We start from the raw sequence: 18938 nt of genomic DNA on the forward strand, positions 1-18938 counted from the left end.
TATATATATATATATATATATATATATATATATATATATATATATATATATATATATATATTTATTTATATATATAAATACTTTGAAAAAATTATATGGCCTCCTCGGTCACCCGACCTATCATGTCTTGATTTCTGGGGTCATATGAAAACACTGGATTATGACACCCCTGTTGACAATGCTGAGGAGGTGGTTGCAAGAATTGCAGTAGCTGCCAGAGAAATTGGAGATATGCCTGGAGTATTGCAGAATGTTTGAATGTCCATGCGCCGCAGATGTGAGATGAACATTGCAGCCGGTGGCAGAAACATCGAACACTTACTTTGACCCATGTACCATATAATTTTTTCAATGTATTATTAAAACGATTTTTCACTTACGGTCTCATTTCTTTATGGTGCTTCTGTGTATACATCACCGCTTCAGGAAAGCATTTCCGACCCCGCATTGCTATATGATTTCGAGTCGTCAGGATGCACTCTACCCCCTTAAGAGTTCTGAAACGTTTAACTGAGACACCATGTACATATATATATGTATATATATATATAAATTTTCTTTTTGTTAGCATTCGCAGATTTCCTTTCGTGATTAATAGCAGACCTGCGTTCTGCTACACCATAGAATCTCAACTATATGAACCAAACTCTGAAGACGAGAAGGTTTCAACTGATTATAGTAAGTTAATGCTCTCGTTTCAATTCCTTTCCAATGGATGCTAATTATATGAGCTAAGTTGCAGAAAGAAGGAAAATCACAGTAGAAGAAAAATGTACTAGTATTGTGTAAACGCTATAAACAAAGCGATATAGCCAACTTAAGTAGAAATTTCCTGCAAGTTTCAAATATATAAGACTAGAGCAGAGGAGTTTAGTGTGCCTTTCACAATTGTGAGCAAAGTGAAAAGTTAAAATATGTTTTACCCTTAGGATTATTGTTAAAATTGCACAAGCAAAGATTATTGAATTATATGAAATAAAATAAAATTACTTTTCTGCGTACAAAATTTTAAGAAAATTTAAAAAAATCTATAAATATTTAGATTAAGTTCATTACATACGGCCTCTGGCGCCACTGTTTCGGCTGCCCAAAATTAGAATAGGTCATTGTATATTTATGAATTACTTATATAATATTTTAAAATTAATTAAGATACAAAAATTAGATTAAAGTTTTCGGATAGGACTTTTTTTACATTTCATACCTTTTAAATCTTTTATTTCATAGCTCTTATATGATCATTATACGTATTTTCGTCGCTTGCAGAAATCTTATAGCAGAATTTTTAAATTTGTGCATGGTCCCCACCAGCCTTGGGAGGGGGAAGGCCAACTCTGATGTTATTTGTCCATTTAAAAACCCCGATACTTATTGCAGCAAGATATTATACATAGTTTGTAATTAAAGAGGTATCTACTACACACTATAATATAGTGTGTAATAGAATATATAGTGACTATATATTCTAAAACAGTGAATATAATTTGTAATATTTTGAAATGAAGTTTGTACAGACAAACCGTTGCTTTTTAGGCTTTTTGTCGAAATCATTCTAAGGAATTAATCACAAAAGAATTTTCTACTAAAAACTGATTGCTTGTTTTTTGCACATTGCCACTTCTACTTATATCATTTCCTCAGCAAATGTTAGGCTTACTTAAAAAAATCTTGCAGGTATCGAGCATTTATTACGAACATATCCTGAAGAGTATTTTAGACATTCAGATCCAGTTCAATATTATGCAGCAGTCCACAATCGCCGGCATTTAGTGAATCCTTACGAAGATGGAATTGTCCTTAAAGGAGGAAAATCGTACATTTTTTTTGTGTCTATGGTAAGTTCAAGGTTCATAGAAATAAAATTCATCTATTTAAAAAAAAATTAAAAACTACCATTATGTTTATCCCTCATCATGTCTTCAAAAAACGATGAATAATGGGCCAAATGAAGTTTATATTCGGAAAGAGAAATGACTTTAAACGAAAAAAAATACAGAGGAGTATAATTATAATAATATTTTCTGAACAAAAAGTAAATTAACATGGGTTACAGTCACCTGGCCGTCTGGCTAATCGTGGGAAGTTTTCGTGTTTTATCTCTCGATTGAGCGTAAATAAAGGTCTGTTCCATCAAAAACTCCTCCACGAAGATTAAAATGTCTCAAAATGCTTGATCTGAGAGTTTCCTTGGCTCCTGCTATGTGCTCAAAATTACAAGGTGGCGGAGTTGAACATTCATAGTCGTAAATTCAGATTTTGGATTGTTGCTATACGTCGGTTATAATATAAGAAATAACAGAAGTATATTTAGCATGATGACTTAAAGGACAGAGTGATCGCTCCCCAATGAAGAGACCCAAGTTCGAAATCCAGCGATGACTGGTCGATACAAATTCCGCACACGGCTTGCACCGACTACAGTGCTGACGTCAAATATCTTCTGTGGTAGACGGATCATGGGTTAGAGTATCCTTGCCATCAGTCTAACCGTGGGAGGTGTTCAAGGTTTTAATCTCCATCGGACGCAAATGAGGGATAATTTCATAAAGAAGTCCTCCACAAAGGCAAAATTTCTCCCAATACATAATCCAGAAATTTCATTGTCTTCTGGATTGGGTTCTAAATTACAAGATTACGGAGTTGAACAATCCTACAATTATAAAAATTTCTTTTTCTGTATAATGTCAGGATGGAACAAAAAAAAAATTAATCTTTGCTCACATCTACGGAAAAAGTAGTTTAGAAAATTACGAATAAGCTACAGTAAAGCGAGGTACTTAAGTGATAGAGTGTCTCCAGGAAACGGTGAGAAATGGGGCAAAACAGAGTTCATATTTAGAGGGAGAATTTAAAAGAAAAAAAAATATTACATTTGTTATCATTGATTCTGAACATGAGTTACTTTGTTCTTAATATTGTAAGAATGGAACTCGAAATATCTCCCCATTGTGCTCACATTTGTGAATAAAAATTATTAATCATAAAAAAAAAAATTATCTCTCCTTTATAGAATGAAGTGGTAAGACTACCCTTTCCTTACACCACAAACTGCACAGATTACTTAAAACTGTGGAGACAAAACAATGGAACTGGACCTTTAAACCAGAAAGTAAATGTGGTATTTATTAAAAACTTCTAAAAAAATTTTGATCATTATTTGGATACAACGCGATAGTTTAATATGAGCTGCATTTATAAATTAGTTAATTTTATCAGCACATAACACTTAGTATGTAATATTTTGGATTAATTACATTTACTAACAAGTTGAGCCCTGATAGCTCAGGGAATAGAGCGATCGTCTTCTAATGAAGTGAACCGAGTTCGCGTCCCAGCGATGGCTGGTCTATACTAATTGTGCATCCAGCTTGTACCAGCCACTGTGCTGACGTAAACTAACTATTGGCGATTTCAGGCTAACTATTGGCGATTTTCAATATTTTTCTCTCCATGCAAAGCAAATGCGGGTTAGTTTCATCTAAAACTCCTGAACGAAGAAACATTTCTCCCAATACTTGGTCAAGGAGTTCCCTTGTCTTCTGGATTGGGTTCACAATTACAGGGCTAAGGATTTTAACATCAGTAGTCGTAAACCGAAAAATTGGGTCGGCAGTTTAACGACGGTTATAGAATAAAAAAATTACTAGCATGTTCAAAAAAATAATATTCAGAATGCAAAATTTTTAAGAAAGATAATTTGAAAAACCCTAGAAGCATTAAATAGTTATTTATAAATCAATTTCTGAAGCATTGTGTGTATATTTTTTAATTTAACATACAATATAACAAGAATTCTAAACTTAATGATGCATTTATGTCATCTGATCACTATTAAAGGGATGAGTCATACAAAGTTAACAAAAGATAGCATATAACTATTTAATGAAGTGGGTTAATATTAGAAGACAGAATAAGACTCTAAGACTAATATTAGACAGAAATAAGACTCTAAGATTCTATTGGCGTTTTAAAGAGGAAAAATGCTTTAGAAATCTGTGGTGCAGAATGCAGAATATAGGAAAATATCAAAACGCGATTTTGTTTATTTGGGAAACAATTAAGAAATAAAAGGCAGTTTTAAGAAATATTTTTAAAATTTATCGTGCAATTGCAGTTATTTTGATGTTTTAAATCCCATAATTCTCACTGTTTTGTCAGGTGTTTACTAAGTTTTTCTCCTTCCCTCTCATATGTATTACATTGCGATCCAATTTATATTTATTTTTTTCATTAAATTTTCTACATGGATCATAAAAATACTAATTAGAGTGGTAATTGATATACATATGAGCGAGGATTGATACACATAGTAATTGGAACAAAGATACACATAAGAGCTATAATTGATACACATAAAGATTTATACAGCGATACACATAAGAGCAAAGATCATCAATGCCAAGACACAAAATATTTATTTTGGCAATTTTTATAGTACTAAAAAAATTAGAAGATTTTTTTTTTTTTTTTTTTACTTTTACCAATTAATTTTTAGTAACAGGTCTTGATCCTACTTATGAGGTGCCTTGAAAAAACGAGGCTGCTTTTTCCCCACTATCCCATTAAGTTTACACAAAGAATTTAAATTAATATTTTTGAAGTAATACCGCTGCCTGCAAAACACTAAATCTATGGATATTAACTTTTTTGTTTTTTTTTAAATAATATTTAATATCAATTATTAATAGCATTATTAAATTAGACAATAAAAAATTATAAATAATTATTAACAATTATTTTTATTTGAAATATCTTAGGGTAAACTACAATTAGAAATGCGTGTTGCACTTAATATCTTATATGTTAAGACTTTCAAAGGTTTATTTAGAGAAAGTACTTTTTTATGACTATGATCTAATAACTAGCTTAATAATTAGCCCTAATTTATTGGCATGTTTATGATTAACCTTTTAAACCATTAAATTTTCAAAGCAAAAGTTATTCTGGGCTGTATATTTTTTTAATTTAGTTCACTATATTAATTTAAAACCTTAACATATGGCTACAAAAAATTATTTCAAGTGTCATATACAACACAACACATTCTAAAAAACGTATAAATACTTTTTTTTAAAACCAGTATAAACTCCATTGTTATCATGACTATCAACTCTTAAAGAAAATTTGAGTTAAAAATATGATTAAAATAAAATTTCCTAGAAACATATTTGGAAATATTAGAAAAATTAATTCTGATATCCATTAAAACTTTTTTTATTTGTTAGTTTTACTTCTTTCTATTAATATTGTTCCTTAGTTTAAAAGCTTCAAATCCATAAAATGTTTTTAAACATATTTATTTCCATGTTTGTTTGTCACTAAATCAAATAATCTAACTTCTTTCTTTTACTTTTGTTCCTCAGGAATGTATACAGTACTGCAAGGTTCAAAAACTTTTATCAAACAACAGCTGCATTGACAGATATACATCATACGCACCCCACACAGGAAAAATTTGTGATAGATGTAAGAATATTTTAAATAATAACCAAAATATATTTTCTTTTTCGATATCATCCACACACTGTTTTCTCAAATCTGATTTGTCAGATTTCATCAAATCGGATTTGATCATCATGGTCTTGTGCAATCGTCAGTAAAGACGGCGTGCCACCATTCATCGGTCTCGAACAGGGGTTTCCAACTGGCTGCCCGGGGGCCACATCCGGTCAGCGAAGCCTTTTCTTGTGGCCAGAGAACTAAAATATATTAGTTGTCATTTTTTGCTGACAATTTTCGTAAAACTTCTTTATGGATTTAAAATACTTTTCTCGTTAATAGAAACCTAATTTCTTCGTTCTTGTGAAAGTAAACATACCAACGGTGCAAAAAAATTTATTTCTGGGGTTTTGCATCCAAGAAAATATTTATTCAAATACAAAAATAATCGTGTATGTTGCTCTTTTTTATTTCATTTTTTTTTTTGTATTTTGTGAATATAATTCAGCATGTGTGTATCAGAAATTTTCTCGAAGAAATTCTCCGATTTAACTTTTTGAAACTACTCATTTTGGACGAAAATATTCACACACACATTTGTAAATTTAAAATGTAAATATCTATTCTCTGGTGGTTGCAGCAGACAAACCTCAATTTTCTCATTAAACATTTTGTGTGGTACTATGTAAGTTTGATAACAATCTTTTAAAAGTTTCATATCTTAACAATTAGATATCTGTTGCACATTTAATGCATAGTTGCACATTAAAGTTATTGTAGCCCGAAGTTTTATTATTTATTTAATATTTTTAAAAATATTATTAGTAACTAGGAGGCTCCGCCCCCTGCTCGCTAACGCTCGCCAACCCCGAGAATTGCTACGCAGTCCTATGCGGTTCACGCCGTGAACCATTGCTCGCTGCGCTCGCTCGCCAATGAACACAATGTTCTAGCACAAAGACATAGTATATTATCATCAAAAACATAGTATTGTACTTACGTAGATGAATTCTATCAATGTTCTTATTGGCTTTTAAAAAAGTATATTAGCTATTTAAATTGTACATGGTGAAAAAATCAAAACATTAGCTAAATGAGAAACATATTAGCAAAATAAATTATCAAATATTGCAGTTACTTACCAAAATTCAACTAAATGTGTATAATAAATTAGTTAATGCTATAAATTCTGAAAGTCTTAGAAAAAAATTTTATTATTTAAAAATATAAACTTTAAACCCTAACTTTTCCTTGTGAGATAATAACCCTCAAAAAGTCTTTCATTTTCAAGAACACAAAAATTTGTTTTATCGCCAAATGAAATATTTCTTGGTGATCAGCATTATTGAAGCATTATCTATATTAATTAACTTTTGTGATAAAGTACATAACATTTTAGAACAAAATAAGGATGTTTTACATACAATAAATTAAAATGCATGGCTGTTAGCATTACCCGAGAAATATCACGTGGAGGTCGCCATGCTGCATTTCTTATCGGGGAGTTTTGATTTTGGCAGTTCCCCTTGCCTACTGCCAATAGAAGTTTCAATTAAATTTTTTCCAAAAAAATTTTTTTTCTGCAAAGCTCTAAGAAATTAACACTAAGCATTTAGAATTTCTTTGAAAACACAATTATAAATTTGGCATCTTGGAGCAATTACTGAAAGGCTTGACAGGCAAACTCTTGACAGGCCAACATAAAGTTGTCCATGACTAAAAACTTGTTTAGTCAATACTAAACTGATTTTCTCAAAAGTCTGACCTTGTGACTTATTTATAGTCATAGAGAAGGCCAGCCTAATTAATTCCTAATTGAGTTTAAATTAAATATTATCATGTTTTTAGGGCATGAATCTGAATTGAACAACCTGATAATGCTCACTCTGGTTATTGTTTCCGTTTTTAAAAGCGCTATATGTTGAGCCACCTCATGTGACATTTGCCATGTGACATTTTTAGGAGCAATCATTGGTCGATATTCTAACGTTGCCATTTGGGGAGTTGTAATGAGGCTTTTTTTTGGTGCCGTGTAAGAGAAATATATATATAGATAATTAAGTATATTTAAAAATCTACTTCTTATTTTAATTTGTAATTCAATACTTCTGCTTTGTATAACTTGGTAAAAATCTGACAGTGACATTTAATGTTTCTTCAAACATAAAAGAGTCCTACATTAAATTTTGATAAAGTTGCGGCCCACCATTTGATTTCTGTTTTTAATTGTGGCCCCCGGCCTCATATATGTTCTAGAATGTTCATTGATTCCCCCTGCTGTAGGTACTCTTAACCGTGATGCATCGTCAAGAGCAATCAAAGTTTTGGTTGTCAGGCTTGTGGTCCATGCTGTTGCAAACATTGTCGAACTCTTCGTACCCAATCTTATTATTTTTCAAGAGACTTAGGCTAGTTCACTCCTTTGAACAAACTCTCGCCGAGCCAAACCTCCGATTTTTGCCTGTGACGTCACGGGGGCGCAAAGCTTGAGCATTTACTTCAAGAACAAAGCGTTCGATCTAACTAGCGTTAACTAATATTGGAGCATTTCCTTTTTTGACATATTCCAAGACATTATTTGCTTCTCATAATGATTTTTATCCATTGTTTTGTGAAGTGAATTACAAAAATTTAAAATTATCTATTAAATGCCAGTTTGTGAGATTGCAACTTTCGAAAATTCTGATAGAAACACAAAAGGAAAAATTATAATTTTCCACGTGTTCGCGATTGTAAATGAAAACTAGGTAAAGAATGGCTTCAACATTTCAAACGAAATAACCCAGTTAATATTAAATATGAAAGAATATGCAGTAAGCATTTATTTCTTAAAACAAGATTATGAAGATGATATGAGAAATCGTTTGCTTGGATTGCCGACTAGAATGATTTTAAAATTGCTCTAACTCTACAAAGTGCTCTCTTATCTAAGGGAGGATTAGTTGTTCCGTCAGCAGCATGGATGGAAGTCTGTCAGGAATTTGAGAACATTTTTCAAAGTGTGCATGTGACAGAAAATCAAAAAATGCCATCAGAGAATTTATAAGTGAATTAGAGGGACGATATCTCGCAGTGAATAAAACAGCAATACCCTTATTTTGCATTTCAGAACTTTTATAAGAATTCGCCATCTAAGTTGAAACCACCCAGCTACTTCAAAAAGAAAAACAGACGAAAAAATTAAAAAATGATTAAGTCAAAGTATATAAAAACTTAAATGAAAAGTATAGATAATTAGTAGTTAAAATTCTCCTAATTTCATAACGTAGTTTTTAATCTAGTTATTCTAAATATTTATTATTTTTTTGATTATAATATAAATATGTTCTTTTAATTTTAAATATCTATAAACAATTGTAAAATTTCTAATATTTTTATGAACCTAAATTAATATTTTGTTAGAATAATTAGCGTTTAAGGTTGTTGTTTCCTAATGATTAAGTATAAACAAATTACCATTAGCAGCATATTTTAAAATCAGGGTTCTAAATTTAACCCAACTTTACAAATAATTGTTATCGAACAATATGTAGCTAAAAAAGTGTCGATATATGCATGAAATTTTTTTTAATAATAAAAGTTAAAACTGAAAATTTTAAAATAAAGTATTTATAGCGTCATTTACGACAACTAGTAAAATATTTTTATTAGTTTAAAATGGTTTTTAATTTAATATTTTGCCCAAGAAATTTTTTTAAACTATGTTTTTGAAAGGAAATATATGTTAATTGCATAAAGTTTGAAAGTTAATATCGAGAAAAAGTCGAACTTATTTTTACAAAAAGAATGATACAAAGTTTTCTTAATATCTTTGCTTGCGATCTCCGAGATCTGTGCGCAGAGTGACGTCATGAGGAGGGAAATCGTAGCTTCAGCTCTAAGAGCGGAATGAACGAGCCCTTCGTTCTTCTCTTTAGCCATGTATCACACCATGTTTAATTTGTGATACAAATTTCATGCGTGTGGTTTGCTATCTTCCTGTTTTCCTGGTGTAATTCATGAATGTATGAGAAAAATTAATTTTAAAAATACCGTTTGACAACTTTCTTATATTAATTTTACTGGCAAAATTTGGATACGTACAATATTATAGCTCATCTGTTGATGTTTTCACGAATTACTGACTTAGTTTGTAAACAACCTCACTTTCATACACTGTAAAATCACACGGAAAGAACATTTCCACTAGTAAACATGTTTTTATACAACGAAGATAAACTTCATAATAAAGAATCATTATTAAGAGTCATTATTTTCAAAATCAGGCAGGAAACTTAAGGTCATGATATATGATTACTGAACAAGTTAAATCCTAATGACTGCTCTGAAAAATTTCAAAATTCAAGGTCGTTCTACATCATTTTATTAAAAATGAAATGTGAGTATGTTTCAAGTCAAAGACAGAAAGAACTCTCTAAAGTTTTGCTTTGCTGTATTATTGGCATGTCGCTACCTAGTTATAGACATACATTTTTTCCTCAGAGCATTGCTAGTTTTCAGTGTTATACTGAAACAAATTTACTGAAAAGAGTAGTTTTTGTCACTTTTCCTCCCTGAAACTCTTAGATAAGCAACGAAACGCCAATATTTTTTCGCTGAATATGAAAGTTCACAATTAGTGCAATCTCCTTAACTCCTTGGTAGTTGATGCTTTTGGTAAATTATTATTCAAACTTTCAAAATATTATTCAATTATTCATTAATAATTTTTCAATTACTTTTTACTTTTTGTACAGTGCGCAAAGTAAAAAACGGACCAGTCTGAATAAATTTTAACCTAATTATCAGATCTTCACATTCTGGAACTCAATCTTAATGGTTCGAGGGGGTGACCTTACATATGCCACCTAGTTATCGCAGAAGATTATTCAACAAGTCGAAAAATTTGACACCAAAACTTTTTTTCTCTTTAACATTTCCCTTTAACATAATAAACATTTCGATGGACTTAATATGGGGAGTAGCCAATATCTTGGAAATACGGTTCCAATATTTTGATTAAAAGAGCGAATCAAAGTTTGGATCCCTTAATATTAATTTTACTTTCTGCGTATTTCACCGTATCTGGAAAACTTTTTAAACGAATTGAAAAAAATTTCACTCAATTATTAGATTCATTTATCCAGAGATAATTCCATTCAAAATATAACTTTTAGCCAATATTTATTATTTTTTATTGTTTGATAAAAGTCTAAAAATGTAAGGTTTTAAAATTTTTTACATCATTTTCAAGGATGCAATTTTAAATGGCAAACTAGGAAATTTGAACGAAATCGGTCAAAGAGTTCTTGAAAAATCAAAATTTAAAAAAGTAATATTTTTACACCACTCGAGATATAATTCGTGTAAAATTAACATTTAGGGGTCCAAACTTGCGACCGCCCTCTTGAACAAACTATTGATACCATAATCACGGGTAACCCCGATAATTTAAGGCTTAGAAATCCAAATCGGTCAACAAAAAAAAGGGTATGTTTAGTCGGGGGAAATGCATTTTTGCATCGGGTTTCGTAACTTAAAATGTATGCAATAATTCCTTCGCATATTTAAGGTCACTCTCTCAAGCCATTAAGGTTGAGTAACAGAACGGAAAGCTATCATGAGATTTAGTTATTTAGGTTAGTTATTAGGATCAAAAGTTATTTAGGGTGTTCCTTTTATTTTTTTAGTAATGGACATTCTATATACATTCTGGGTATCTAGTATATTAAGGTCGGTACTTGCAGAACACTCAGTTTATGATATTTCTTTCAAGACTCTACACTGTTGAAAGTTATGAGTCACTGTTAAATCACTGTTAATGCAAAAGTTATGAGTTACTGTTAAAAGTTAAACTTTAGGATAATGATAAAATTTGCACCAAATACTGGTTAAGGATTTATCGAGTTTTTTTACAGTGTAAATACACTTTAGAAAAAGGAATTCGACCTTACATTCTTTGTAAGAATGTTCATTAAAATCGTATCCAGCATTTAATTCAAGCTTAACATGATTGCAATTAACGCTTCTATTGCTACGATTCTTAAATAGACATTTGAAATAGCACTTTTGAATAAACTTTTCCGAATAGACTTTTGAAATAGCACACTTTTGATCGATATCCCTTTCAAAATAAAATAATAACGTATCTGAAAACATTTCATTTAAAAATTTAAGAGATTTGGTAATTTAAATTCCGTGAATTAGTCAGGTTTGTAGCTTATTCAACAATAATTTTTATTTAAATGCTGCTTATTTTTCAGATAGCATGCCAGTTTCATCTGTTATTCTGCAAGAATGTTCCAGTGAATGCCAACCAGCATGCTTGTAAGTTTCTTTTTAAGTTATTTGTTTTATTATGGAATCAATGAAACAAAAGGTTTCTAAAAACAGAAATGTGTGTATCAAACATGTTGCATTAAAAAAAAATTTTTATCTTAGTTATCTTTACTTAGTTTACTTACATATAATATACTGTTTGAAAGATTCTGTCAGCACCATATCAGAATTAAAGTGCAAACATTCCATTATAACTTTTTCTTTCATAGCATGCAGGTTGTTTTGTAAGTACAGTTCTTAGGTTTTATTTTGGAATTTTAGTCAAAAAGAAATAAAAATTGGTTATACACGTTATAACACAATAACCATAGCAAGAAATAAATAAGAAATTTAAACAAAACAATGTTTTTTCTCGAAAAATTAATACAAACGGTATTTTTAACAAAAAGCTTAATGCCTAATTATAATTGATGCTTGAAAACTCCCCTATTCCCCCTTTTTTGCCTTTTTTAAAGAAAATATAAGAGATTTGATCTATCTTATCTGACTAAATACAGGTAGGTGCCCACTTATATATATATATATATATATATATATATATATATATATATATATATATATATATATATATATATATATATATATATATATATATATATATATATATATAATATATATATATATATATATATATATATATATATATATATATATATATATATATATATATATATATATATATATATATATATATATATATATATATATATATATATATATATATATATATATATATGTATGTATATATATAGCACAATAAAAACAAGGAGAAAAACGAAAATAATTAATAAGTTTTATGAACTGCCCACAAGCTGCAAGTATATAGAACTCATAAAATAGGATAAAAAGTTGAGAAAATATGGAAAAAAATAAAAAATAATGACAAGAGAAGAAAATTATTAACAATAATTTTTTTAAAAGTATTTAAAAATAAACATAATTTTTAATTCCTTAAAAAAAAAAAAAAAAAAAAAATTTAAGATTTGGAAAACAAAACTAAGAAAAGATATAATCTCTTCATCAGCTCACACGATTATATCCACAAAAGGAGTGCTTTCTAATATTGTATTAATATAGCCAAAGCAAAATACATCAATACAACAGTGTGAGGAGCACTCAAAAATTTTTTTTACCTTACTTTAAATTTTTTTAATTATTACCTTACTTCCGTTTTCTTTTTGTTTCCGTTTTTAGTTCGGTTTTGTTTTTATTGTGCTATATATATATATATATATATATATATATATATATATATATATATATGATGATTAAACATGATTAAAATCCATTCTAAAGTTTTAAAATCATTTCACATTTATCAATTTCATAGTGATATTCGTATTTATTAAAAAAAATTGAATTATCCAGTACAATATTATTCGGCACATCCAGTTTCGGATCGATCCGCGGTAGCAAATCAAATGCCCTTCCCAACTTCAGTAAGAACTCTGCGTAAAATGCATCCCACCATTCTCTATTTGCGCTTTCAATTTCATATTTTGTAATCTGGCATACTATGAAAATATTTTAAACCATTTTTAATGGATGCCGGTAAGTATACGTTTAAATTCGCTACTCGCATCCTGTGTTTTATTCTCTATTTTTCTTGAATATTTATTTTGTATTTTTTGCATAATATTTCAATTTTCATTTAAAATGTTTTTGCTACTTCTCAAATTATTAATATATTTAGCTTTGTCTAAAAGCAATAATAGAAAGCACTCTTTTTTGCCGCTATAGTCCTGTGAGCTATAGACGAGATTATATCTTTTCCTTATTTTGTATTCCGGCTTTGTTTTAAATTTTTAAATAAATTTTTAAAGCATTTTATTTAATAATAATTTTTAATTCTTCTCTTTTCAAATATGTATATTATTTTCCATACTTTCTTTGTATTTTAAACTTATTTCATGAATTGTATGTATTTACAGCTTTTGTGCAGTAAATAAAACTTTTTGTTATTTTTCTTAATTAGTCTCTCTTTTCTTTTATTCGTTTTTTGTCTCTTTATAGCTATATATATATAGATATATATATTAAAGAAATTAAATAATAATTTCGTTAAATGAATAATTTTAGGGAGCAAGAGTTCGAAATTCAATATGAAGAATCTGAAGAGGAGCACTATAAAAACTTCTTCGTAATATATTAAGTAACTTTCTTACTCTAACTGTGTACTAATAGCGATTTCAATTTATAAAAGGTTATTTTGGTCCACAATAACCCCATTAGCCGTTTATAATGGTTTAGAAAAGTATATCTAAATCCAAAGTGAAATTAATTATAGTCTAATCCCTATTAGAGAATGAAAGCTGATAAATTTTAATTAAAATATTTATTTCCGATAGAACTTTTCACTGCACTGAAAAAGACGTTTTAAGCATAAATTACTAAACTTGAGAACCATAATTCAATTTGATTCATTTGAAATATGTTTTAGAACGTATTTCCTATTTTCAACAAAAAAAATTTACATATTTACTTTAAATGCGTGTTGAACTGCAGTCACTGTACTTCTACCAGTTACTGGGGCATTCTTAACACATCAACACTAGTCCCACGAAGACATGCATTAATTTATACCTACTACTGGTTAGTCATAAAAATACAGAGCAAAAATTAATATCATAACAGCTAAAGAAAACAGTGTCAATTTTTAACATATGACAACCTTTTGCTGAAATTTTTAAAATAAAACATGATAATAAAAATATAAAGAGAAAATTTGAAAGTTATTCCCGCTCTTTAAAAAACTTTCTTAGCCAAATTTCTATTTCTACTAGACTATTGACAGTGTACTTATATTACTGCACATGAAAGTATCAAATCTATGATATCTAATAGAGGGAATTTGAATAATATTAAGACTGTGTTTACTCTACGATAAACCCATGCCCTGCCAAGCCCATATACACACGAGAAAGAACAAAAAATTAAAATAAAATTGACAAACTTTTGATTTGATAAAGCTTTTTATGTTTTTTATATCAATGCTACTTTAAAGAGTGTGTACAGCTAAAACCTCTTGCTTACCAGAAAGAATCAAAAAGACTGCAGAACTCTTCATTCCTAAGATCGTATATTTACGTTAAATAAAACTCCCACATGAAGTTAGCATCGTATCGCTAACATGAAAAAAGAGATGTTTTTCTTTTCTAAAGCAGGCAATTTTATTTTGAACAGTTTAAAAATGTGACTTAACATTAGATTTTCGTAATCTCTTCAATTCCCATAGAAACAGAAAATATATATTTGCAGATCCTGTGTGCTAAAAAATTGTCTGACTTTCTGTTTTTGATAATAATAATTATATCAAGACATTCAAAGAAAAGACTCATGTAAGTTCTTCTAATCGGGAGAAATTATTTAGTAAGAAAAAGATTGTAAGTAGTTATAAGCTGTAGCGTCAAAATAAAAAAACATTTCAAAATGACATAGAAATTTTTATGCTGATTCAATAATATGTAAAGTCGACCCAATTTGGATACTTCAATTTTTAAATTAATTAAAAAAATTGCCAGTCATTTTTTATGTCAAATATATCTAAGTTATGAAAATGCTTTAATATACACATACGACAATTTAATTATTTTCTTTCTCATTACAAAAATCAAAATTAGAAATCTGGTTGTTTCCAAGAGGTAATATGGGTTTTGACTCCCAAACTAAAAGAATGCTTAGGGCTCATGATAAAGTCTCTTTTCCCCTGAAGTCTCCATTCTTAGAGATTCCGTATATTTTGCTGAACTATTAAATTTGTAAAACTTCATTACATCATATTTTTGAGAGTAAAAAAATGTCAAGTGTGAAAAAATAGTAATATAAAAAAGTAAGTTCTAAAATTTATTAAGTAAAAAAATATTAAGCCAAAAAGTTAAGAATAATTGTATGTCTTGATTCTTTTAAACATGCTCTTACGGTATGTAAGTATACATACACAGTATGTAAGCATGGTGTTTTTTCTATAATGGACCAACGTGAACAAAATGGTTACCATCATAGGCATCCATCAAAAACCGTCTTACTTCTTGATGGTACCCTAAAGACTGATCCTTATCTAATATTAGGAATTGAACCATTCTTATGTTGGACAAACATGAGCAAAACTTACATAGTTTAATGATTTTGTTTGATTGCTATCAAAAGTAATCCATCATGAACCATCATATTTTAATGGTTTCCAACTTAATATGTCACCACAAACCACCATATTTTTTGATCAAGACTGACCATCAAGACTGACCATTATCTAATATTAGGTATTGGAACAACTTTATGTTGGACCAACATGATCAAAACTAACATAATTTGATGGTTTTGTTTTAATACCCATCAAAAGTAATGATCATAATGATCCATCCAGACCTTAATGATCCATCATTTTTTATTGGTTTCCAGCTTAATATCCCATCAAAAACTATCTTATTTTCTTATTTTGCCATCAAGACTGACCATGTTAGGGATTGGAACAACTTTATGTTGAACCAACATGGATTGATGGTTTTGTTTGATAGCCCAACAAAAGAAATCCATCATGACTCAACATATTTTGCTAGTTTCAAACGTAACATGCTATCAAAAACAACCAATAAGTAATCTTACAGTATAGAGCATTATAACTACGAATTCTTAATAGTTTTCCACTCGATGACTCGTTTTCTGCACTTCAACTAAACTGAAATAAATAAGGATATTACAAAATCGTTAATTTACTGCCTCGTATTTATGGTTTACGATTAACTTATATCACCTCATTGATTAAAGGTTTGACCGTTTTCAAATTGCCTTTTTTCTAAATTTTCGAAGAAATTGTATTTAGTTAAAAATGTAGTTTGTTGAATAAAATTATTATCATTTATTTATATTAATCATTTATTTCAACTATTGCTAAACAAGTGTGTGGAAAATGATGGTTGCAGGTAAGTCAGAATTAATTTATTCTTGATAAAACAGTATAAATTTCTTAACATTTTGTTTTCTGCAATGAAATGACTACATAATGCTATTATATATCCCTCCTTTTAATCAGAGTTTGTAAAGTCCTTAAGTAACTGTAACAGTGGTAGCAAAACAAGAAGATAAATGTATTTTATTACATTTGTATTCACCACATAATTCAATAATCGATTCCAATAACTCCAAATATCTGATTACAAAATCTTAAGCTCTGAAATTTTAAATTTAAAAGTAATTTCATAATTGCCACAGTTTTTCTAACGTTTTAAGGACCGCAGGAACCTTGTTAAAATAATAATAATATGCAGTTTTTTACTTCTTTCAGCATTAGATTCTGATCAAAATATTGATCAAGACCCAAATGCAACACAGTATACTTGATAGTAAAAACTTCATTGGCTTCAAAAAATATGAATATGGTAATAAAAGTCGACATGCTTAGAGCTCTCTAAAATGAAAGCCCATTCTAAAGTATCGCCAGAAGGGAATGAAGTAAACAAAAGTGATTTGAAACATAAAATGTGAAGTAGCCAATGAAAAATGAAAAGTGAAAAATAAAACTAAGAAAACTACAATGCGCGATAGAGAAATTAAAAAAAAATTATTTAACACAAAAGCAAAGCTGGAAAAACGATTGCTATTCTCATGATTCTCCAGACGTGAATAACTCGTGACGTAAATTTTTGAACGTTTGAAACATTATTTTTCTGTCTTCATGGTTTTTGAAGTTAATGAAATCTTTGTCTTACCCCCCCCCCCCAGTTTCTCCGGATTATTCATTTAGTAACACAGTATATTAAACTAAAATAGTTAACACGATATTAAAATACATTTTACATATGATAAGGGTTAAGTCTCTTAGATTGAAAATATGATATATAATTCGTCACAATTCTCAAAAAAAATCAAAGCTGTGCAATTTTGATCTCTTTTTTTACTTTATTACCCATTGGCAAAATGGGTCTTGTTTTGGGTTTGATGGCATGCGTATCTTATTTGGACGTCATCACACTTTTCAGCTGTGTTCATGAGCAATAGTAAACAGTGCACATGCGTCATCATTGCAAGCGTTGCTATGGCGACCGCTGCTGTTTAATTTTGTTTTCTTTTTTAATTTCGTTATGCATTAAGTTGGTAAGTTTATTTTTGCGATAAGGGACCATAGAGATTCCATAAATACTTCTTGAGTTGTGAATGAAAGAGAATTTCATTTATAGAGCGGTATTTTCTTTTATTGTTTTAATTATGAACCAGAAATTCTAACTTACAGTTCAAACTGGATAGTTTTCAATACTATTTCAAACACAAATAAAGAGGGTCCCAAGTTGATTAACACGGTCTCAAAGGTTAGACTTGAAGCAAAAAAAAAAAAAAAAAAAAAAAAAAAAAAAACGAGGCCAAGGCCTAAACTTACAGAGGCTTAAAAACCAAGGAACGTAGACGGGAATACCTTAACAACACACAAACGGAAAAACGAAAGGGTTCCGCTCGCAAACACAAGCATGAAGCCCGTTCCTCACAGTATCAAATTGGTTGATAGTTTCTCTACCAGAACCCTACCGAAGAGTGAATGGTGGCTATCCGAACCCTTTTCATGCAAATACGGGAAGTGGATGTTGATCACTAGTTAGGGATAAATGATCCATTGTCAACGTTCCCAATGACTTGCAAAATACCGTAGACTGTCTTCCACGCAATATAAGTTATTCATTTACTATTCATGTAAAATTGAAAGAAAGCCTAGCTTTCAAATCCCATTTCATGAATAAACTTGCGAATTCGAAACGGGTTTATGATGCAGCTTAAAATCTCCTTCAAACACCATTGCACCAATCCGAAAATGTTAATATTGATCTCGATTGACTGTTCAATCATCTAAAGAATTTACACAGAATATGTCTGAGCTGCATTCAAATATGTCTGCGAAATTATGTACCGAGCAGTTCAGGATTAACAGTTAAAGATGTCCAAGATAAAAAAAAAACAATAGAGCTGCTTTTTCAAAAAAGAAAATTGACAACAAACATTTTGCCAATGGGTCACTTGTGATCGCCCTGCGATGATCGCAATTTTTTTTCTCAACTTTAATTTTTACTATAAAATTGATGGTTGATGAGATCTGATGAGATATCTCTGTTATATTCATACTATTATTTAAATTTTCAATCGTTAATAAAATACTTTTTATTTCATTTTTTTATTATTTTTTTTGTTTACTGTTGCTT

At 29.5% G+C, this 18938-nt stretch overlaps 1 protein-coding gene across 1 annotated transcript; it reads left to right on the forward strand.

Annotated features, from left to right (window-relative positions):
- Window positions 1-258: 258 nt before the first annotated feature.
- Window positions 259-5807, forward strand: LOC147808689 (uncharacterized). The gene is made up of 4 exons (XM_087162683.1): window positions 259-277; window positions 1675-1835; window positions 3011-3109; window positions 5364-5807. Exons 1-4 carry the CDS (start codon window positions 259-261, stop codon window positions 5598-5600), a joined length of 516 nt encoding a protein of 171 aa, XP_087018809.1. The 3' UTR covers window positions 5601-5807.
- The last annotated feature ends 13131 nt before the right edge of the window (window positions 5808-18938 follow it).

Source organism: Parasteatoda tepidariorum, chromosome 5 (assembly GCF_982258835.1).
Source record: "Parasteatoda tepidariorum strain Cologne lab strain chromosome 5, Ptep-v5.0, whole genome shotgun sequence".
Lineage (NCBI taxonomy): Eukaryota > Metazoa > Arthropoda > Arachnida > Araneae > Theridiidae > Parasteatoda > Parasteatoda tepidariorum.

What these genes read in the sequence shown, in the direction of transcription:
- LOC147808689 (XM_087162683.1), top strand. An exon ending in ACATTTTTTTTGTGTCTATG is followed by an intron (nt 1,836 to 3,010) that starts GTAAGTTCAAGG and finishes TCTCCTTTATAG; the next exon opens with AATGAAGTGGTAAGACTACC. An exon ending in CTGGACCTTTAAACCAGAAA is followed by an intron (nt 3,110 to 5,363) that starts GTAAATGTGGTA and finishes TTTGTTCCTCAG; the next exon opens with GAATGTATACAGTACTGCAA.